Raw genomic sequence first — 23,314 nt, forward strand, 5'->3', positions numbered from 1 at the left:
TTTTGCATTTATCTTCAGATAGATCGGGAGGCAGAGGGGGGGGAAGAGAGAGAGAGAAACATCTATGTAAGAGAGACATATTGACTGGTTGCCACCTACATGACCCCAACTGGGGCCGGGGACAAACCAAAACCGAGGTATGTCCCCCCAGTGGGCACCGAACCCGGGACTCTCTGGTCTGCGGGCCGACGCTCCAACTGCTGAGCCAAACCGGCCAGGGCTCCATTTGGTTTTTTAAATATCTTTCATCTTTTTTTCATTTTCATATTTTCTTTTAATTCTTTGAACAAATTTATGGCAGGCTATATTTTCCAGTGTGCTCACAACATTATTTCCTATTGTGCATGTTGTCCTACAACTTTGCTACTACCTAATCAAGAGATGGCGTCTATGCCCCTTCCCCACCCCATTTGAAACATGCCAGGCCTTTGTGGATTTCTTGCCTAATAGAGTATGGATGTTATAATACTGTTATTTCTGAAGCTGGGTCATAAAAAGCAATACAAATTCTTCCTTGTTTTCTCTCTTGTATGTTATTCTCTCCCTTGGTATTTATCTTCCATGCTGTGAGAAAACCCACATCAAGTGGCAAAGCCCATAAAGAAATGAGCCAAAGCGTAAGGCTTCAGCTGACAACCAGCACCAACTTGCCAGCCATATTAATGAGCTATGTTGGAAGCAGATTCTTCAGATCTCAAGTCAAGTTGCCACACCTGATGCTCTATGGAGCCTTCCCTTCTGAGCCCTGCCCAAATTAAGATTCATAAAGAAAATGACTATTTTTTAGAGCCACTAAGTTTTGAGGTGATTGGTTATACACCTAGAGGTAAATTATAGGTAGATATCTATCTATCTATCTATCTATCTATCTATCTATCTATCTATCTATCTATGTTAAGCCCTTCTCTTTTAATTCCATCATCTTTTTTATATCTGCCTTTATTGACTGATTTTTCTTTATTATGGGTCACATTTTTCTGGTTCTTTTTAAAAAAAAAATGTTTTTATTGACTTTAGAGAGAGAGGAAAGGCGAGGGAGAGAAAAATGTCAGTATCAGAGAGAAACTTCACCCCATCCCAGGATTGAACCTGCAACTTTTTGGTGCACAGGACATGCTCAACCAGCTAAGCCACGCTGGCCAGGGCTTTTCTGTGTTTTTTTTTTTTTGTAGTGATTTTTTTTTTTTTTTAAATCTCACCCCAGGATATGTTTTTATTGATTCTTAGAGAGAGAGGAAGGGGGAGAGAGAGAAACATCGATTGGTTGCTTCTTGTTTGCGCTCTGATAATCAAACCCACAACTTCTTGGTGTACAGGACGATGTTCCAATCAACTGAGCCACCCCGCCAGGGCCTTCATAGTAACTTTTGATTGGATGTTCGATTTAGTACATTTTACCTTGTTGAGTGATGGATTTTTCTTTTCTTTTTCTTTCAAGAGGATTGGACTTTGTTCTGGCAGGCAGTTAAGTTGGTTAAAAATCAATTTGATCTTTTGGAAGCTCGAATTTGAAGCCTCTTTACAGTGAGTCTAGAGTACCCTTTACTCTAGGGTAGGGGTAACAAACTTCTTGCAATGGGATAAATAGTAAATGTTTTAGGCCTTGCAAACTGTGTTTTAGGCTGTTCCAACTGCTCAACTGTGCTACTGTAGTGAAAAACAGCTGCGGAGCCCAGGCCAGTTTGGCTCAGCGGTTGAGCATCGGCCTGTGGACCAGAGAGTCCCAGGTTCGGCTTCCGCTAGGGGCACGTACCACAAAAAAAAATAAAATAAAACATAAAAAAAAAAAAACAGTTGTAGAGTGGGTATTGCTTTGTTTCAATAAAATTTTTGTAAAAACAAAGGCAGGTCACATTTGGCCTGTGAGCTGTGGTTTGCTGATAGTCCCTGCTCTAGGGCACCAGTTCACCAATCTTTTGGCTCTAGTACCACTCTAAACTTTTATTGAGGTCTCCAAAGATCTTTTGTTAATTTTTTATATCAACATTTACCATATAAAAATTATAACTGAGAAATTTTAAAGTATTTATTCATCTAAAATTAAATAATTAACCTATTATGTTAACATAAGGAATATTTTTAAATAAAAAATAACTGTCTCTTCCCAAACAAGAAAAAATAGTTAGAAGAGTATTATTGTTTTACTTTTTTGTGGATCTCTTTGGTGTTTCATTTAAGAGAAGATATTTGGAGTCTCAAACATGTTTCTTCATTAAATCTTTACAACATCCCATGTCAGATAGCATCTGGAAAACTCCACGGTATACTCGTAAGAGAATGATTCTGCAAAAGGCAAATAACATCTTAGTATTACAGTGATACCTCGGTTCTCGAACATAATTCGTTCCAGGAGGACGGTCGAGAACCAAATTGTTCGAGAACCGAAGCAATGAAACCCAATAGGAAATAATGGAAACTGGATTAATTCGTTCCAAGCCCCAGAAAATGCCTATTTACTGGCCTAATTTGTATATAATATGTAGAAAAACATAAGTCTCAACAAGAAATAAAAGTGTACAGTATGTCTAAGGGTTAAATTCAGTGTAAAGCGTGACTCTCCACAAAGCGTGACTCTCTCTCTGCACTCACACTGAAGACGCAAGCAAGGCGCGCTGGGCCGAATGAACGCCATTCAGCTCAACTCGGCTCACCTCGGAAGTTCGAGTTCCAAATATTCGGATTCCAAGACAAAAGTTTCTCGAATCTCCTGGTCGAATACCGATTTGGTCGAAATCCGAGGCGTTCGAGAACCGAGGTATCACTGTATTAGGAAACTTGTTGTGACCTTGTTGATTCTTTGAGAGAGTCTTGAGGTCCCCCCAGGCTCCCAGACCACTCTTTAAGATCACTTCTCCACAGCAAGCTTAGCCTCCTGGTTTACAAATGTGGATCTTTCTGGAACCTCAAATGAATGATGATATTTGAAGAGAGATTTGGACTGTCCACTTCGGTTGAGAATTCTAATGATTCCCTGCCCTGTGTCACCTTTGGGAATTGTTTTGCTTATTGCTTCCCATTGATTGTTCTTTCCCAGCAACTGCTGTTCTTCGCTTGTTTGGGCAGTGTCACCCTGCACACGTGCCTATTGCTGTCCAGTCAAAGGCTCACGGGGACTCCATGCAGATTTCTCGAGTTTTCCCTCAGTATGGCTCCTACCTCAACTCTGATACCTCAACTCTGAGATACCTCAAGATGTGCGGTTTTCACAGGGCTCACCTCATTCCTTTCCTTTCTCTCAGGACTCGTGGTCCTGTGCTGCTTGTTTAGTGTCTGCAGACAGTTTCCATGTATGTTGTCTGTTTATTCTGGTTGTTTATGGTGGGAGGGCAAGTCCTGTAACAATTATTTCTTCGTGGGGAGACATCCCTGACATTTTGTTTGTTTGTTTTTAACCGTATCTGCTGAAAATTTTGCATTAAGGTGTTATATGTTCTATTAAAATATGGTCTTTGTTGTCTCAGTCTTCAGTGAAAACTTTCACTTTAGCATCATTGTTAACATTGATTAGAAACAAACTTTCACACAGAGAGGGAGTTGTCCACTTTGTACCAGGAACAAAGGAAAGTGCAATTATTTAAATGTGTATCAGTCATTTGTTTGCTTTTTGTTTCAGAAAAGTATGTAGACTCTTTAATGTTTCTTTTATATCTCAGTCTCTTGGTAATAACGTATCTAGCATGTTAACAGGAACTTACAAACAATTTTATAACTATTTTGTTTTTTAGTTTTAAATCTTGTACCTGAAGACTTTAGTATAGTCATGCAGTCAATATAGTATAGTCATGCAGACTACAAAATCTGGCTCCATGTTTTACTAGATGTGTAAATGAGCACTAGTTACTTAACTTCATCTGAGCTTCAGTTTTCTTATCTGTAATGTGGGCATAATAATGTTATATTAAATAGGAACAAGAACTTCTAGCAACAGAGCTTCTATAACAGTGTTTTAAACAAGGTGGAAATTTATTTCTTCTGCCTCTTCATATAAGAGGAGCCTGGCAGTCCAGGAGTGGTGTGGCAGCCCCACAGTATCTTGTGGACCCAGATTCCTTCTCTTTCAGTCCACTCTTCGTAGCTTGTGGATTCTATCATCTAGGTTGCATCATGTCTATATCCCAGGCAGCAGGAAGGAGTTGATGGGAAAGATAAAAGGGGGGTGTTTTCCTCTTAAAGAAACTTTCTTTATTTCACTCAGTCATTCGGTTTAAATCTTACTGGTCATAACTTAGTCTCATGGTCATACCTAGCCTTAAAAGAAGCTGGGGAATACAGCTTTTTAGCTAGATGCTAGGAAAATAAAAAGGAAAAGGAGCTGTTAAGTTGGCAACTAGGAGTATCTGTCACTAATGTCTTCTGTTGAAATTTCATGGATTCTAAATCAGTTAAGAAATTATTCAAGAGTCAGCAGGTGGAGACCAACATATCATCTTTATAAAACTGACAAGGCTGATGTTTGAGAAAGGGGCTTATATCTGAAGTCAAATGTTTTTCCTAATATTGAACCCTAGAATTAAACAGATGTGCCCATCCAGTTTTGAAAGAGTTAGAGCAGGTAGAGCCTGCTCCTATTAAATTTGTGGCAGGAAGGGACAAAGCAAATGTTTGCTCCCTGAAAGCAGCTCTTTCTCAGCAGGAAGGGAGTAGTGGGCGAGGAAATAGAGAGAGGCTGGGAGTGTTACCCTAAGAGTTCAGTAGGGTGCCTGGCATATAGAAAGCATTCAGTTCATGGTAATCATTATAATGATGATTTGAGCAGTTTGAGTAGCTGGTAGTATTTCTCATAACCTATGCATTTAATCTTCCCACGTGCACTGCTATTTTAACTTCACCATGAAATAAATTTATAAATAATTTTTAAAGGCTTTACAGGTACCTTTTCGAGTAATAGTTTTAAACTTTTGGTGAGGTCACAGTTTCCTTTGCAAATTTAATGAATCAATGTATAGAGTATAAATTATACATAGGATTTCTGGGGATGCATGGACCTTAGGACAACAACCCATGGTATGGATAAAAGTTAAAGAAGTGTAAATACTTACATATTACTGTAAACTGGTATCAATGACTATTGAATAAGCTAAGTGCAATTATTAGTAGGAATGCGGTAGTTTAAGATCATGTGAGTCACATTTGAACTCCTACAGTGCTCACCTACTAGATTTTTACCTTAACCAATTATTAAGTATTAATGGTGTTTTTTGTTTTTTTAATCAATGAAATGAAGGTAATAAAGCTCCTATATCATAAGGTTGAGGAATGAGATAATACACATAAACCATTATTTCAGGGCCAGACACAGAGGACTCATTGCTTTTTGTCGCTGTTGCAGTTGTTTTTACAATGATTAGCAAGGCAATTATTCTTTCTAACCTCATCCTGATTATCTTGTAGGTTCCAGTGCCTAAGTTATCCTAAATTTTATAACTTGGAGATAAATTTTTTTTCTGAGCAAGAAACTTGGTCCTTTAGATCTGCTTTCATTAAAAAAAGAAGTCCTTAAGAGTAAGCTTCATGATCTTTGACCTCTCTGTAATAAGAAAGACCTTTCACTCCTGCTTATGGCTCATCAGGGAAAAGATCTTTGTATGCCTTTCAGAATTCCCCCTTCTTCCTGTGCCTCCTCTCATGTCTCCTTCCTGGCCCTGCAGAAAGATGTCAGTCTGATACCTCTGGCCTCTCTTGAAAACCTGGTAATGGTATTTATCCTGTCAGCAGTTCCTGGGTATCCAGCGTCTTACATCTTCATCTGTCTTTACTATTTGAGGGAAAGTCCTCAGCTCTCTCCATTGCTTTCTGATGAATAGCTGGGTCTCCCGAAGTTGGTCCCTCACTGAGAGCGACAGATCCCCTGCTGGTTTTATAGGGTGACTTTTGACACAGACTGCTTCTGTTCAAGGAACTCATTGTTGTTAAGTTAGTGCCAGTTTATACCAGAACTTAACTTTTAAAGCACTTTTAAATGGACTTCTTAGTGGGGGTTTTTTTTTGGGAGGGGGGTGATGTTTAAAATTGTCTCATATTTTTTACTAATGACCAAAATAACACATGGTTATTGTAAAAAATTCAGAAAACATACAAACCATAAAGAAGAAAATAAGTATCTTCCATAGTTCCACCCCACCAAAATAGCTACTTTTACTGTTTGTGTATGATTCTATGTAATTCTTTTTCTATACACATATATGTTTATATGCCTTCAAAATATTTTGTTTTCTTCAGAATGCAATCTTTCTGTATATCACTGCATTGTAATCTACTTTTTTCCTATCTAACTATATATCTTTGTGATTATTTTAAATAGTTGTAGTGCATCATTGACTAAATACACTATGATTTGTTTAATTTCCTATTAAGATAGATATTTAAGTTGTTTGTAATTTTTCAGTAATTTAACTGTAGGGCAGTGATCATTTTTTTTTTTCTTTCTTTTGCATCTTAGTTGTATTGTCTTTTAATGCATTCTTAGAAGTTGAATTTGTGGGTTAAAGGCTATGTTTTTACTGACTGGCTATTAATGTACCTTTTTCTAATCAAAGTTTGGTATTATCAGTCATTCTAATATTTTGCAATATAATAACAAAACTAATGTCTGTGTGTGTTTTAAATTATGTTTTTGGTTATTACAGATCGAATATATTTTTATATTTTTTATTCACTTGCACTTTTCTGAGACTAATTTTCTGTTTCATAGTCTTTGCTTACCTTTCTAACTAATATACTTTTAGAACAATTCTATTTTTTGCATTAAGGAATAGATTATACTTTTTTTTCAAGTGCTTCTCTCTTTGCTGGATTTAATGTGTCACTTTAGCTAGTTATTTTCAAGTATTAACATTGGAAATTAAGTAATTAACTACTAAAGAAAACTAAGCTTGTTAGAATAATTTTTTTTTGTCTAAAATACAAATGAAGAGAACTGAAATACTTAATGCTCATTTATACTCTAAGGTACCAATTTTGGCTTAATTGTTCCTTCTTTGCTTACATCTTGTTCTTGAACTTGTTCTAGATAAGAAATATCTACATAAGTAAAATGTATATCTGTACTTTTTACATGCTCTTCATTTCCATCATTGTTAAAAGTGAAGAACATTGAAATTGTTGATTTAGATATTTGTTTTAGCAAGCAATGATTTATAAAATCAGAGGATAAGATGTTTTGGATGTAATCTTTTCATGTGATATAAAGGTCACATTGTTTTTACTTTCTTGCTTTTAGAAGAAAAACAACAGTGAAGACGTTATGTATTTATGCGGACTACAAATCTGATGAAAGCTATACTCCAAGCAAGATCTCAGTCAGAGTAGGAAATAATTTCCACAACCTTCAAGAAATTCGGGTAAGTTTTCAAATGTTAAAACATGTATGTTATCCTGTAACTCATGGTCTTTAGAGGATAGTCACATTTAACACTAAATTAGAGAGATTAAAATGTTAATACAGGGGCGGGCAAAAGTAGGGAAATAGTCATTCGTATGGAAAATCATATAATAATAAATAATAATATAGGAATAAACTCTGTTTCATTTGCTTACAATAATAAACCCACTTTTGCCCACCCCTGTATATAAAAGTAAAATTGTTGATATTTAAGAAAACATTTTTAATTTTTTATAATATTGAAAAATGTTTTTTTAGTTCTACATGTCACTTTTATTTTCCCCCAATATTTTATTATGGAAATTTTCAGACATACAAAAAAGGGGAAGAATTTTATAGTGAATCCTAATACAGTGAATCCTCACCTCCTAGATTCTATAGTTGCTAATATTTTGTTGTATTTGCTTTATTATAATCTATCAATCCATGTAATTTTTGTATGTATGTCAAAATATCAAAGTTGCAGATATGTACATATCACCCCAAATACTTCAGCATGATATATGATAATTAGAGTTATTAATATTTGCTTAGGTTCATTTTTTAGGTAAAATTTATATGAATTTTACACAAATCTTAGTTATTTGTGTTAACTAATAAGTTTTAAGTTATAAGTTTTAACAAATGCATACATCTGTGTAACACCAACTGCTATTAAGATATAGAACAATTCCATTACCTCAGAAAATTCCCTCATGTCCTTGCCCAATCTCCATCTCCATTTTACCCTCAGAGGTAACTGCTGTTCTGATTTTGTTTATGTATGTGTATATTAATTTACTCATTAATTCCATAGCTCATTTTGCCTGTTCTAGATAAAATGTCATATAAGTGGAATCATACAGGGTGTAACTTTTCTGTAAGGCTTCTTTCACTCAGCCTAATTTTTTTGAGATTTACCCATTTTGTTGCATGTATTATTACTTCATTCTTTTTTATTCCTGAGTTATAGTTCATTGTTTGAATATACTGTAGTTTATTTTTCCTCTATATGACTTTTTGAAGCTATTAGTGCTTTTGTGACCTGAGTTTTTTTATTGTTGAAATATTTACATTTCATTTGAGATATTTTCAGTGATTTGAATTGTATACTGGTGAAGTTCTAGACCTTAGCATGGTTTCTTGTCAGAAAATCATTGAGCTGAAATAATCATTACAAGCTTTTAAAGTCATTGGTTATGAGAGATCTAGGAAGCACCTTTGATTTTCTTTTTTTTTTTTTTTAAGAATTCCAGTTAATTTGTGGACTGGACTCTTACTTACCTTAGTCTCTGCATTTTGTATTTATCACATGAATGGTTCAGCATATTGAGAAACTGTTTGGGAGGAGAGTCGCCTTGTTTTGTTTTAAAACTAAAGATTTGTCACATAATTCCTCAGGCAGGTTGAAACATATGAGACACTGGAAATAAAGTTTTGATTCAAGATGTGTGTGGTATATATTTGAAATGCTCGCTAGATGTCACTGTTGTCCTTTAATTACTAGTCTCATAGCCTAGATAATAAGTTCAAGTCTTGAAGTAGTCTTAGTTGTACTAGTTTTTCCTAGAGAATACTTATATTCAGAAATTCTTTAATACATTTTTTGGAATTGTACATCTTCATAAATGATTTCTAGATTTAATGTGCTAAATTTATGTTTTGTATTCTGTTGTAAATTGGAGAAACTTTAAATGACATTTGGACCATTGTGGAATACTTTTAATCTAGTCTTTTATTCTATTATATCATTTAAGTGCTAAAACATTAGCCATATAGAATAAGGGCTCTTTTAGGTAGTGTCTTAATTTTATTTTAAGTGTGTTTATATTTCTGTGTAGTGACCACATACCCTCATGAGACCAGTAATACTAAATATTACCAGGTGATAATGTAAGTTGTTTTCCTGAAAAATTTAATGAACATACTGCTTTTCTGCCACAGTTCTCACTAAGGAACCATAATTCTTATATTTTGCTTTAAAATATTAGTGCTGCCTTTGCAGTTCATGATATAAAGGATACTTCATCTTTTAATTATACATCCTTATATGTGATTTATTCTGTTTACTTTTTTTTTTTCTTTATAAGCTAAAGAAATAAGAATCTCATAGCACTTTGTTTTTTAAGGAAATATAAGCAGATCATGATTTTATTTCTTATATTATTCTTCTATGAGATCTAAATTGTTTTGTTTTTTTTTAAACCTTTACTTCTTCTAACTCAGTAAGTGATTAAAATAATGTGAATGTTGAGGTTTTAGAACCATCATTTCATTAGTTATAGGACTGATTTAACTGAGTGGAAAATCCAACTAAATCTTTTTATATTTTTCCATGGATACTTGCCCACTGGAGGGTGTAATGTGTATTGGAGTGTTTTAATAGGTTTTCCTTTTTTACTAGAAATTATGGATTTGTTTACTTGAAACACTCTAAAAACCTACTTTCTGTAATTTTGTTATTGATTTGAGTAGTAACTAAAAAAATTTTAGTTCAGGGTGAGAAAAGCTAATGGCTACCTCATTTATCCAAAAATTATTATTTTTCTATCATATGTTTTCCTTCATTTCAGTTCTGAAGCATGAATTTATATCTAGATATCTGTTACCTTTGTTGCAAAATCTCTAGAATGAGATCAGGCCCTTTCTTTACTATTCTAGAACACGTATGTTAACCTCTAGACATGAGAAGGCACTTAAAATGGAAGTGAAGTTTGTACTTTCTACTTAATGGCTACAAGATCCTACAAATGGCTTTGGGTAAATAGAGCATTTTTATCACCAAAGTTAAATTTAATTAATGCTGCTTATTCTGTTCCCTCCCACCCCAAATTATTCATCCTGTACAAATAAGAAATGAATAACCTAAGAACATTTTATAAGGTGTTTTTAATGTAATACTTCTACGCAAGTGATTGTTTCTAAATAGAAGTGAGATTTAACACTCATTTAACATGAGTCTTAATGTCATTATCTTTTTAGAATACTTTATTTCAATTGTTTTATTTTATGCAGGAAGTTATGTTCATGTGTTGAAGATGTTATTTAAGAGAAATTTTCAAATAAAAATATAGATGCTTTTAACATTTTAAAACTTTTATATTTTAGCATTATGTTTTGGGTTAATGTTGTTCTTTTCCTTTGCTTTCAGAAGGAAAAATATATGTGAAGGAAAGTTTTTGTTAATTAGAATGAGGAACCAAAGAACACTGTATCTTAGATGTGACCATTTTAACATTGTAGAAAGCATCTCCAGCTAAAGTCCAAGAAAATTTAAAGTCCTTTTCAATTTGCTAACTAGTCATCCCTCACTACACCCCCCAACCCCAAATCCACAGAAGCTTAAGCTCCTTATATAAAATGGTGTAATGTTTGGGTATAACCTATGCAGTTCCTCCTGTGTACTTTGAATTGTCTATAGAATACATATAATAATACAATGTAAATGCTTTGTAAATAGCTGTTACTGTGTTGCTTAGGGAATAATGATAAGGCAGAAATGCTGTACGTGTTCAGCACAGAAGCTACCATCCTAGTCCTAACTATGCAGTACATGTTAGCAACAACATAACATCCCCCCGCCCCAAGTATTTCCAGCATGGTTGGTTGAATCTGCAGTTGTAGAACTCGCAGATACAGAGAGCTGACTATATTTTTCTTTTTAAAACTATTGTAGAAATATTTGTACTTAAATATAGTATGTCTTATTAGACATACAGTCAGAGCTCTCAAAATTATTTCCATACAGTTCTATGAAAAACAACTTGTTAAACTTAAGAAAGGTTAAGCAGATATATTCAGCATATGTGAAAGTTGTCCTTTGGTTCATTATTAGCATTTTGCTTCTAAAATTTGTCATCAAATTTTATCCTTTTGCCACAAAAAGATAAATTATTGATGGAGCACAAGATTAAACACTTAACTGAATTTTAAGCCTTGTTTTCATCTTCAGATAATAAAGCTGCTACCAAGTGACTTTTTAAAGAGGAGGCTTGAAACAAGTCTTCAATATTAAGAGAGCTGTAATGATATTTTCCCTTTCTTCCATGCAGATGAGCCTTTTGGCTTTCTACCTGTGTATCAAATCAGTAGCCTGGCTATGGGAGTCCACATAAGGTACTCGTCAGAACAGTTAGTGAGTCGGCTCTTCTATTAAAATAACACTTACTATTATAATTTGAGTTCCAATAATGTGTGTGGTAGAATTAGAAGATGCAAAGGCTCTGACTCTATCAATTGATCTTAAAATTTACTTTCTTATGAGGGGCGTATTTTAAACAACTTGATATAAAGTGGAATGATTTAGGCAGTATCTACAAGCATAAATTGGTTTCAGTGTTTAATGTATTAAATCTTTGGGGGAAATTGTTTTTATTGAATTTAGCTAAAAGAAAATATTTTTTTAAAATTAATTTTTATAGCCCTGGCTGGGTTGCTCAGTTATTTGGAGCCTCATCCAGTACACCAGAGAAAGGTTGCGGGTTTGATTCATGTTCAGGGCACATACCTAGGTTTTGGGTTGGATCCCTAGTTGTGGCACAGATGAGAAACAACCAATCAATGTTTCTCTCTCTTTCTCTCCTCTCTCTCTCTCTCTTTTTTCCCCTCCTTCCCTGCCACTCTCTAAAAATCAATAGAAAAAAGATCCTTGAGTGAGGATTTTTTTTTTTTATGTTCTTTCTTTCTTTATTTTTAAATTATATCTTTACTGTTGAATGTATTACTTGGGTGAGGATTAAATTAGTTTTTATGATTAAGTTTAGAAATTCTTTGAAATGAATATAGAATGTTTTGATGTGATATACATAATTTTTAGTTCACAAATGTTATTCCCTTTTATCCCTCTCTTAAAAGTAACGTGCAATTAAAAAAATATTTATAATATACACATTACTTATTTCCAAAATGGAGTTGAGATAACTGCATTTGGGCAGTATTTCCTTTTAAAACTAAATTATTTTGCACAGTAGAATATCACATATTTTTAAGAGAAATATTCTTGTCTCTCTTGTGTTTTTGTTTTGTTTTTTTTTATACCACAGACTTAGACTATATATTTTTTTAATCCTCACCCAAGGATACTTTTTCCATTGATTTTTAGAGAGAGTGGAAGAAAGGGAAGGAGTGCAGGAGAGAGCGAGAAGGAGACAGAGACAGAGACATCGATTGATTGCTTTTTGCACGCGCTTCAACTGGGGCCAAGGATCAAACCTGCAACCCAGGCACATGCCCTTGACCAGGAATCAAACCCAAAACCCTTCAGTGGGTTGGCCAACACTGTAACCACGGAGCCGGCCAGGGATAGACTATTGTTTTTTAAAGAGATAGTCTGGCATTCCCATACAAGACAGATTCGTGCTCTATTCAGTAAATATTTATTAAGGGCCTGCCAAGTTCCTGGCAGTGTGTTAGGTACCAGAGATACAGCAAAGACAGTCATCGTTTTATCCCTTAAGCCAGCGGTTCTCAACCTGTGGGTCGCGGCCCCTTTAGGGGTCAAACGACCCTTTCACAGGGGTCGCTTAAGACCATCGGAAAACACATATTTCTGATGGTCTTAGGAACCAAGACACCGCTCCTCTGTCCATCTCCAGGCAGGTCCGCCCACACACAGATACGCCCAGATGTAACACGAGGAACTGTATTAAAGGGTCCCGGCATTAGGAAGGTTGAGAACCACTGCTAAGCCCTCATAGCCTGACGGGAGACAGGCAAGTAAATATCAACAATTACAGTAATAAATAGAGTGGGCCATGGGAGTACATGGAATATTAGAGCAATGGTTTAAAATGTTTTTCTGGCCTGGCCGGTTTGGCTCAGCAGTTAGAGCGTCGGCCTGCGGTCCTGAGAGACCCGGGTTCGGTTCCCACTAAGGGCATGTGCCTCGGTTGCAGTTTGTCCCCGGCCCTTGTTGGTCGTGCGGGTGGCAGCCACTCGATGTGTTCCTTTCACGTCGATGTTTCTCTCTCTCTCTCTGTTCCTCTCTCTCCCTCCCACTCTACCTGAACAAAAAAATGGAAAAATGTCCTCGGGTGAGGATAAAAAAAATAAATAAATAAAATGTTTTTCTACAAGGGGTAATGGTTCATCTGAATCTTAAGGATAAATATAAAGTCTGCTCAGGTGGAGAATAAGGTGGAGGTATCCTAAAAGGGGGCACAGCACACACAAAGGTGTGGAAGCCTGAGAGTGTGGGATGATGTGGAACTGCAAGTAATTAAGTATGCCTGGAAGCTGGTGGGTGGGAGGGAGTGGCGAGAAAGACTGGAGAAGTATTTATTCATTCAACACATTTACCATGATGGTATTATGGTCTCTGTATATAAGGAGCTTACATTCTCGAAGGGAAAAAATACATATATAGGCAAAAGTCAGATTGTGCTTATTGTCAGACTTCTAGGGAGTTTAGACTTTAAATGAGGAAGCACTGGTGAAATTTAATATTGGGAATGCTGGGTCTAGAGCATTGTGAAGACCACGTAGGTAATATCCAGAAGAGAATTATGAGGATTTTACTAAGGCTATGGGTTTAACTAAGTTGGGTTCAAGAGAAAAGGATGCAAGAAGTAGAATCAAAAGGATTTGTGACTGATTGCTACCTGGGGTATACTGGAAGGTATGGATAGGGGATTCAAGTAGGTAGAAGAGGACATCGAGATAGAATTCTTTGCAGGCTTGACAACTGGTTGAATGTTGCCATTAATCAGAAATGGAATATAGAGTTAAGGAACTCTGGGGGTGGTGAGGTAGAGAAAGGTTAGCTAATGAGGTTCATTTTGTCACTGAATTTTGGTGATTTTTCAGGTGGAGGGCTTTTCAGTGGATAGGTTATGATTCTCAATCTGAGGAAGGAAGTATAGGTTAGAGGTGTAGATTTGGGGACCATCAGGGTGTAAGTAGAAGCTTAGGTGTGAGTTTTGATTTATTCAGGGAGTGTGTATAGTGGGAGAGAAGAGTGCCAGAGCTGGAAATGTGAAAACACTGATATTCAGGGATTGTTTGGAAAAAGATTATCCAGTGAAAAAAGCTGAAAAGAGGGGGGGTAAAAGAGGGTAAAGGGGGGATAAGTGGTCATGGAAGGAGACTTGACTTGGGGTGGTGAACACACTATACAATATGCAGAAGATGTATTATAGAATTGCACACTTGAAACTTATATAATTTTACTGACCAATGTCACCCCAATAAATTCAATAAAAAATAAAATAAAATGCACCTCCCCCCCAAAAAAGAAAAAAGCTGAGGACCTGTCAGAGATAAGAAAATCAAGGGAATATGATGTTACAGAAGCTGAGAATGGTCAGAATTATTAAGTTAGGGACTGAAACGTTTTCTTCATAAGCCTCTGTTACATGTGTTTTAAAAGGCAATTTATTTAATGCAATTCTGAGCTAAGGTAGTTCTTGCAAGTAGTTTAATCACTCTTTGGAGTAATAGTTTCTAAATTTATAGATTTGAGACAAATGAAATTATTTGTTTAAATAGCAGGAATTCCAACTTTTCCTACCTTAGTATTGGTGCCAAGTGGGAAGATTCTGAAGGGGATTCTTGTTTTATAATGCTTCACATTGGAAGGTTTATACTGCTGATGCATGTTTCAAGTAAACTTTGAGATTGGTGCGGTTTCTTTCGAGAACATTGTGCTGTAAGCTCGCTTTCCAGGTGCTCTTTCGCAGCAGTTATGGAAGAACTGCACTGCTCCTTATAGACAGTGTGAGAGTAGTAACAGCCAAGGTCAAAGAAAACAAAAAACAAAATGAGAAAACTTATTGTTTAACCTTATGGCAGGATATATTGTAATAGAAATATGTACTTACCAAAGGGAAACGACATGGTTTTAGAGATACAGATTATCAGCCTGTTTTTATAAGGAAAGTCTACTGAGTGAGTATGGCCAGTTGAGCAGGGCAGAGGTGGGCACTTGGCTGAGAACCTGACACATTGCTGGAAACAGTGTGTCACTTAATATACCAGTAGTCAGTCTGCAGGCTGCCACTGACCCATGCTGGTTTAGTTTACCTCAAAAAGATTGTGCAAATTCAATTCCTTTTCAGAAAAAAAACCAAAAAAAAACTTTTTAGTTGTGATAAAAACCACATAACAACATTTACCATCGTAACAATTTTAAGTTCAGTAGTGTTAAAGATATTCACTCTGTTGTGTAACAGATCTTCTGAACTTTTCGTCTTGCAAAACTGAAAATCCGTATCCATTAAACAACTCATTTTCTCCTCCTTTTTGACCTTGGCAACCACTATTCTACTTTCTCTTTCTATGAATTTGACTATTTTAGATACCTAAACTCATACAGTGAACTCATACAGTATTTGTCTTTTTGTGACTGACTTATTTCACTTAGTACAATTTCCTCAAGGTTCACTTAGGTTGTAGCTTGTGACAGAATTTCCCTTTTGTCCCCTCAGATTTAATAGGTCATTTTATTTATTTATTTGATTTTTAAAAACTTATCTTTATTGTTGAATGTATTATAAATGTCCTCCCTTTTTCCCCTGTTGACCTCCTCCTCCCCACTCCCTCCCCCCACCTGCCTTTCCTACACTATTGTCTGTGTCCACTGGTTATGCACATATGCATATAAGTTCTTTGGTTTATCTCTCCCTCGCACCCTTTCAATTGAGATTCATCAGTCTGACAACCAATTTGTATTCCCTAATCCCTTCATCTTTTTTGCCCATTTGCCCAACCCCCGTCCCATCTGGCAAACATCAAAAAGTTCTCTGTATCTATGTCTGTTTCTTTTCCGCTTGTTCATTTTGTTTGTAGATTCAGTTGCTGATAGAAATGTATTAATTGCCATTTTATTGTTCATTTTTTATCTTTTTTTTCCCCAAGAAGACCCTTCAGCATTTCATATAAATACTGGTTTGGTGGTGATGAACTCTTTTATTTTTATTTTTTTTAAATCCTCACCCGAGGACATTTTTTGCATTTATCTTCAGATAGAGTGGGAGGGAGAAAGGGGGGAAGAGAGAGAGAAAACATCAATGTGAGAGAGACACATTGACTGGTTGCCACCCACACGACCCCTACCAGGGCTGGGGACAAACTGCAACCACGGTACATTCCCTTAGCGGGAACCGAACCCGGTACTCTCTGGTCCATGGGCCAACACTCTAACCGCTGAACCAAATCAGCCAGGGCAGTGGTGATGAACTCTTTTAGCTTTTTCTTGTCTGAGGAACTCTTTATATTCCATCAACTCTAAATGATAGCTTTGCAGGATAGAGTATTGTAGGTCCTTGCTTTTCAACACTTTGAATATTTCTTGCCACTCCCTTCTGGCCTGCAAAGTTTCTTTTGAGAAATCAGCTGACAGTATTATGGGAGCTCCCTTGTAGGTAACTAACTGCTTTTCTCTTGCTGCTTTTAAGATTCTCTCTTTGTCTTTAACCTTTTGCATTTTGATGATGATGTTTCTTGGTGTGGACCTCTTTGGGTTCATCTTGTTTGGAACTCTCTGTGCTTCCTGGACTTGTATGTCTGTTTCCTTCACCAAGTTGGGAAGTTTTCTGTCGTTATTTTTTCAAATAGGTTTTCAATTTCTTGCTCTCTCTTCTTCTGGTACCCACATGATGAGAATGTTGCTACATTTGAGGTTGGCTCAGAGGTCCTTATGCTATCCTCATTTGTTTGGCTTCTTTTTTCTTTTTTTTGATGTTCTGATTGGGTATTTTTTGCTTCCTTATAGTCCAAATTAATGGTTTGCTTCTTGGCTTCACCTGCTCTACTATTGATTTTCTGTATATTATTCTTTATTTCAGTTAGTGCATCCTTCATTTCTGACTGTGCATCCATCATTTCTGACTAGCCCTTTTTTTATGCTCTTGAGGTCCTCACTGAGTTCATTGAGAATCCTTACAATCAGTGTTTTGAACTCTGCATCTGTTAGATTGCTTATCTCTGTTTCCTTTTGTTCTTTTCCTGGAGTTTTGTTCTGTTTTTTAATTTGAGACATGTTTCTTTGTCTCTTCATTTTGGCTGCCTCCCTGTCTTTGTTTCTATGTATTCAGTAGAGTTGTTGTGTCTCCTAGGCTTTGTAGGGTGGCCTATTGTAGTAGGTGTTCTGTTGGGTTCAGTGGCACAGCCTCCCTGGAGGTGCACCCCTTTGTGGATTGTATACCTCTCTGTTGTAATATATCACATTATATTTATTCATCTTTATGTTGATGGACACTTGGGTTGCTTCCATCTCTTGACTACTGTGAATAATACTGCCATGAACACAGTTGTGTGAAATCTCTTTGAAATGCTGCTTTCACGTTTTTGGGGTATATAACCGGGACTGGGACTGTGAGATCATATGGTAGTTCTATTTTTAATATTTTGCCATTGTTAGAAAGGTGACTCACAAGAAGTAGGCAAGTTAGCAGCAAGACTTGACACAGATAGTTCTGGGACCATTGTTGCATTAGGAAGACATGGAGCGGGTGGGTGAGATGATGGGCCGTGTGCAAACTGAAGTTTTCAAGTTAGAAGGATATGAAATATAAGATATGAGAAGAGGTACGATGGTGTGGAATGAATAGAGGGATGCAAGGATACAGACGTAACCAGGAGAGGGGAAACAGAATTGAACAAGTGGCTTGTGTCTCCATATTCTTCATTTACTGACCTCTCTGATACCCAATTGTTTTCTTTTTCCATGGTTCCTGTGGGTATATAAACTTTTCAGTAAGCCCCCTCTTCCTAAGTAAACTTTTGAGTGAATCTTTATTCTTGACAGCTAAAATAGCCCTAATTAGAACAGTAGTAGCAGCAGAAAGAGCTGCAGCAAGTCTTGCTGAAAGCCACCTGCTGAAAAATTATATCGTAATTTTAATATATATCTTATTAGAAGTGAGCCCAGTTAGGACTTTCTTTTTTTTTTTTTAATCCTCACCTGATGATATTTTTCTGTTTATCTTCAGATAGAGTGGGAGGGAGAGAAAGGGAGAGAGAGAGAATCATTCATGTAAGAGAGGCACATCGACTGGTTACCTCCTGCACGACCCCAACCAGGGCCAGAGATGAACTGCAGCCGAGGTGTGTGCCCTTGACTAGAATCAAACCCGCTACTCTTTGGTCCATGGGCTGATGCTCTACTGCTGAGCCAAACCATCCAGGGCTCATTTTTTTTTCCTAGCCTCTTACTTTATATGTAGTAAATGAAGAATTAATACTCTCTGAAGATTAAAGGCAAATAGTTTATTTTCTTTTTGATGGGACCAATGTTGCGTTAGGAAGAGAAGAATCAGCACATCAATTTTGATTTAGATTCAGTGGACCATCATAGAATTATATTTGAGTTATTGTGTTCACTATTATTTTTGTTTTTTATTATCTTTACTATTTATTAAACATGTTCTATATGCATGTCAGGATGCTAATAAGCAGGCACTACTCACTGTTTCATTTTCTCTCTCCAAAGCTCAAGTGGTGGTCAGATGTAATTACTATCCCTTTATTCAAATAAAGCTGAAACTTGGGTTAAATGAACCTTTTGCTATATGGGTAACTCAATATGAAAATGTTAGAGCTGAAAGAAAATTTAGGCTTAACTTAACCACGAGTTCATGCCTTCTCCAAGGGGACAGCTACTATTCATTTTGAGCCTTTGTTGCACATGGGAATGTAGTTCCACTTTTGCCAATTATACTTTTTAAAGGGAAATCAGAAATCTAGATTTGGATGTGAAATTTCCTAATTTTTTTTTAACATTTTTTTTCTCTTTATTGATTTTTAGAGAGAGAGAAAGTGAGAGGGAGAGAGAGATAGAAACATTGATGAGAGAGAACATCAATTGGCCGCCTCCCGCATGCCCCCCACTGGGGATCGGGCCCACAACCTGGGCATGTGTCCTGACTGGGAATTGAACCAGTGACCTCTTAGTGCATGGGTCGACGCTCAACCACTGAGCCACACTGGCCAGACTGAAATTTCCCAATTTTTTTTTTTTTTATCCTCACTCGAGGACATTTTTCTATTTTTTGTTCAGATAGAGTGGGAGGGAGAGAGAGGATGAGAGAGAGAGAGAGAGAAACATCGACATGAAAGGGACACATTGAGTGGCTGCCACCCGCACAACCAACCAGGGCTGGGGACAAACTGCAACTGAGGTACGTGCCCTTAGCGGGAACCAAACCCGGGACCGCAGGCTGGCGCTCTAACCGCTGAGCCAAACTGGCCAGGGCTGAAATTTCCCAATTTTTAAAACATGCTGGGCAATTATGGTATGTCCACATGCTAAAATGTGGCCAAGGTCCACCAGTTAGCAACTTCTAATCAAGTACAAGCTGATTATTTTACAAATGGGTTAGAGGCTAAGTGAGCTGTCCAGTGTCACACAGGAAGTCAGTGGTATAGCTGGGAATCAACGTGCAGTTCTTATTTCTTCATTTCCCCTTAAAATCGCATTAAGGTAAAAGATAAAATTTTTCTTTTCATTATTAAGACAAATTGAAGTGTGAGAAAATGAACCAGAGAATGACAGGAGATAAGACTGCCTATCGAGTTTTGAAATGCATTTAAAAATTGTTTACTTTTTAAATGTATTCTATTGAAAATTGATTGTAATGCTGATACTTTTGGCATAAACATTTGATATACCCAGACAGTAGTCATTATTCATTGCTCAAAAGATGAGCTGTCAAGTCATGAAGATATAGAAGAACCTTAAATACATATTACTAAGTGAAAGAAGCCAATCTGAAAAGGCTATGTACTGTGTAATTCCAACTAGGTGACATTCTGAAAGAGGCAAAACTATGAAGACAGTTTAGATCAGGGGTTGCCAGGAGTTGGGGGTGGTTGGGAGGGATGAAAAAGCAGAGCACAGAGGATTTTTAGGCCATTGAAAGTACTCTGTATGATACTGGAATGGTACATACCTGTCATTATATATTTGTCCAGACCCATAAAATGTGCAACACCAAGAGTGAATCCCAGTGTAAACCCTGAACTTGGGCTGGTGATGATGTACCATGAGGTTCATCAGTCATAACAAATGTACCACTCTGGTGGGGAATGTCGATAATAGGGGAGGCTCTGTTTGTGGGGGGCAGGAGGTATATGGGAAATCTCTGTATCTTCCTCTCATATTTGCTGGGAATCTAAAACTGAGCAAAAAATGTAAAGTCTTAAAAAAAAAAAAGAAAGAAAATCAGGTATTCCTCACTTTTCGAAAGTATGTGTATGTCAGTTTACTTTCACGAAAGACCTAGGTCAGTAGCTGTTTTCATTAACAAAAAGAAATACAAAGAGGATTTTTGCATTTAGGAAAAAAGGGCAGAAAGCAAAAATCAAGTTTAGGGTTTGTTTTGCAGAGTGTTATAAAAAGGCAGCCTGTACCGTGGGCAGCAAGTGTGGCCCTACCAAGCTCCTTCCCTGAAAACTACACACAGCAAGTCCCATAGCTTTGAATTGGGTCTGTGAGCATCTGTGCTGTATCTCAATTTATTCTATGCTTTGTTAGCAAGATGTGTCCAAGGTATCAAAAAAAATCTAAGAGCTCATAGAGTGGTGCGCCTATGAAGATAATAACAAAGGAATTTTAATTTACTTTGGGCAAATCTAGGAGATTCATAATTTGCTTCTTATCACGGCCCAAAAGTGATCAGCTCAGGTTAAGTATAATAAGGCATTTTATTTTATTTTATTTTATTATTATTATTTTTTTTATCCTCACCAGAGGACATTTTTTGTTCAGGTAGAGTGGGAGGGAGAGAGAGAGAGAGAGAGAAACATCGATGTGAAAGGGACACATCGAGTGGCTGCCACCTGCACGACCAACCAGGGCCGGGGACAAACTGCAACCAAGGTACATGCCCTTAGCAGGAACCGAACCCGGGTCTCTCGGGACCGCAGGCTGATGCTCTAACCGCTGAGCCAAACCGGCCAGGGCATAATAAGGCATTTTAGGAAATAAGAACAAACTGAGGAATGACAAGGAATCTATGCCTGCCTTCACTCTTCTACCTTAGTATTTAAGGTAGCCACTTCACATTTAAGCTAATAAAGGGATAAAAAAATAAAAATTATTCTCAGCTACTTTGTAAAATCTAGTTGTTAAATGTTAGCTTTAGCCATTTAAAAATTTGATCATTTCTGTGAGAAAATTAGTGAAAGGCATTGAGAGTTTCTGGCTTTAAAACACTTATTTTGTATGAAGAGTTGCTTTGTATTGAGAGAGGATTGTCTAAGGCAAATATGGAATTTAAATTTGAAAAGTTTCTGTTGACTGAGATCTGGATTATCAATGGCATGGAATTATCATGACTCATTGAACTTCATTTAAACTGAAGTTGTAGTCATTTAAAACTTGCTGCTGCTATTCCCCTAGAGTCAGATTGTACTCACCATTGTACGCGGAGTTCTCTAACCTTGGCGTGTGGAGAAGAAACCCAGTCTGTTTCATAATCTGCAATCTGAGTTTTAAATATTGTGTTCGAAGTGGGACAGAAGGATGAGACCTAAGCCAAAGAAAGGAACATGTTTCTAGATTGTCTTTGCCACATGCTGATTTAATTGTGGGTTTTGGAGTTTGTCAGATCAGAGTTGGAATCTTGTTACTATCAATTCTTTATTTTGTTATACAGAGCAAATTTCTCTGTTCTTCCTGTGCCTCTGTTTATTTAAAAAATGAGCATCGCAATAACTACTTTGGGTGGTTGCAAAGATGAAATCAGATAAAGTGTGTAAAAACATGTATAATATACTAAAGACACAGTAGGTTTTTTAAGTCAGTGTAAGTTTATGTCTTTCCATACTTCTTTTTCCTTTAGTCTTGTGGCTGCTAGCTTTACCTTACTCATACATGACTGCACAATGTCAGGCCATACTAGATAAATGTGTCTTTATGAAGGCATGTTCTAGTAACAGATAGTAGATAGTTGTCTTGGATTCAGTTTTATCCTGCCAGATGTAAGCATGAAGTGTTGCTTTTTCTGAATTGATGTTGATATTTGTCATTTTAGTATCAATTGTCCAAAGTTGGACAGAGCATACATCCTGTGTGGGTTTTCTCATTGTTTTTTATTTTAATGAAATTTCCATTGACATTGGATTAAATATATGGATTTAATCCTTTGAAACTATGACATCAGTGACATTATTATTTTGTGACTTTTGGAAGGGCATTTTTAATCTTTCTGATTTGACCCCATTAATATCATAAAATCTATTTGATCACGTGTTAACCCACTGTGTCAAAATATTAGCTATCTCTTTATTAACTAATAGTTTACTAACTTGGATACTTCCTTTGATTTTGGACTCTGTAACTTGAAACTTTTTGTGCTTATGGTATTTATTTTGATTTATTTAAAATATAAGCAAAGCGGGCTTAATATTGATGACTCTGAATTCTACTTCTTAGCCCTAATACTTTCTCTATAGTTTATATTTTATTACTAATACAATATTAATAGTAGAAACTTTGTAGAGTAGGGGGTATAAGTGGGCATTTTAGAAAAGTTATTTACGTACATCTTAACTGCCATGACTTTTAGCCAAGCCAGTATTTTCAAAAAAAGCTCTGTCCTAATTGCACAAATATTTTTATGAACATTTCCACTAATCAGTGAATGAATGAAGCCCTGGGAGTCACCCTAGCCAATCTAAAGGCTCTCATAGTAGGGAAGTTGAGAGTAGTAATTGAGTTTTGGAAATGCTTCTGTTATTAGGCATTTGCTTTTAGGGCACTTTGGCCTAACGATTGAACAAATTGCTTTTGTTTGAAATTTGTAAAGCAGAAACAGAGGTAATCAAATGCAAGTTTTGCTAGAATATATGTTAATTTGGTCACTAGATCAAATAGTTTAAAAAATATTACTATATGAAGTTATACAACTTGTTTTTTAAAATTCTTCTTTGCAAAAAAATTTATATACCTTAATACCTATAGTATTAAGATAGCTTTTCATTTCTTTGTGGCCTGGCATAATAAATAATACTTTT

General features: G+C 36.3%; 1 protein-coding gene across 6 annotated transcripts in view; it reads left to right on the forward strand.

The window, feature by feature from the left end:
* The window catches only part of ANAPC10 (anaphase promoting complex subunit 10), a 55,403-nt gene that overhangs the window by 15,293 nt on the left and 16,796 nt on the right, over positions 1-23,314 (forward strand). For 2 of the 6 annotated variants that reach the window (XM_036241261.1, XM_036241262.1), the window contains exon 4: positions 7,220-7,340. In XM_036241261.1, coding sequence (XP_036097154.1) covers positions 7,220-7,340 — 121 coding nt within the window. Of the gene's footprint in view, positions 1-7,219; positions 7,341-9,201; positions 9,254-10,021; positions 10,121-11,412; positions 11,477-12,954; positions 12,982-23,314 lie in introns of those variants that run through there. The other 4 variants (XR_004956507.1, XR_004956506.1, XM_036241264.1 and 1 more) reach the window with 4 other exon arrangements.

This window comes from Molossus molossus, unplaced genomic scaffold (assembly GCF_014108415.1).
Source record: "Molossus molossus isolate mMolMol1 unplaced genomic scaffold, mMolMol1.p scaffold_m16_p_4, whole genome shotgun sequence".
NCBI lineage: Eukaryota > Metazoa > Chordata > Mammalia > Chiroptera > Molossidae > Molossus > Molossus molossus.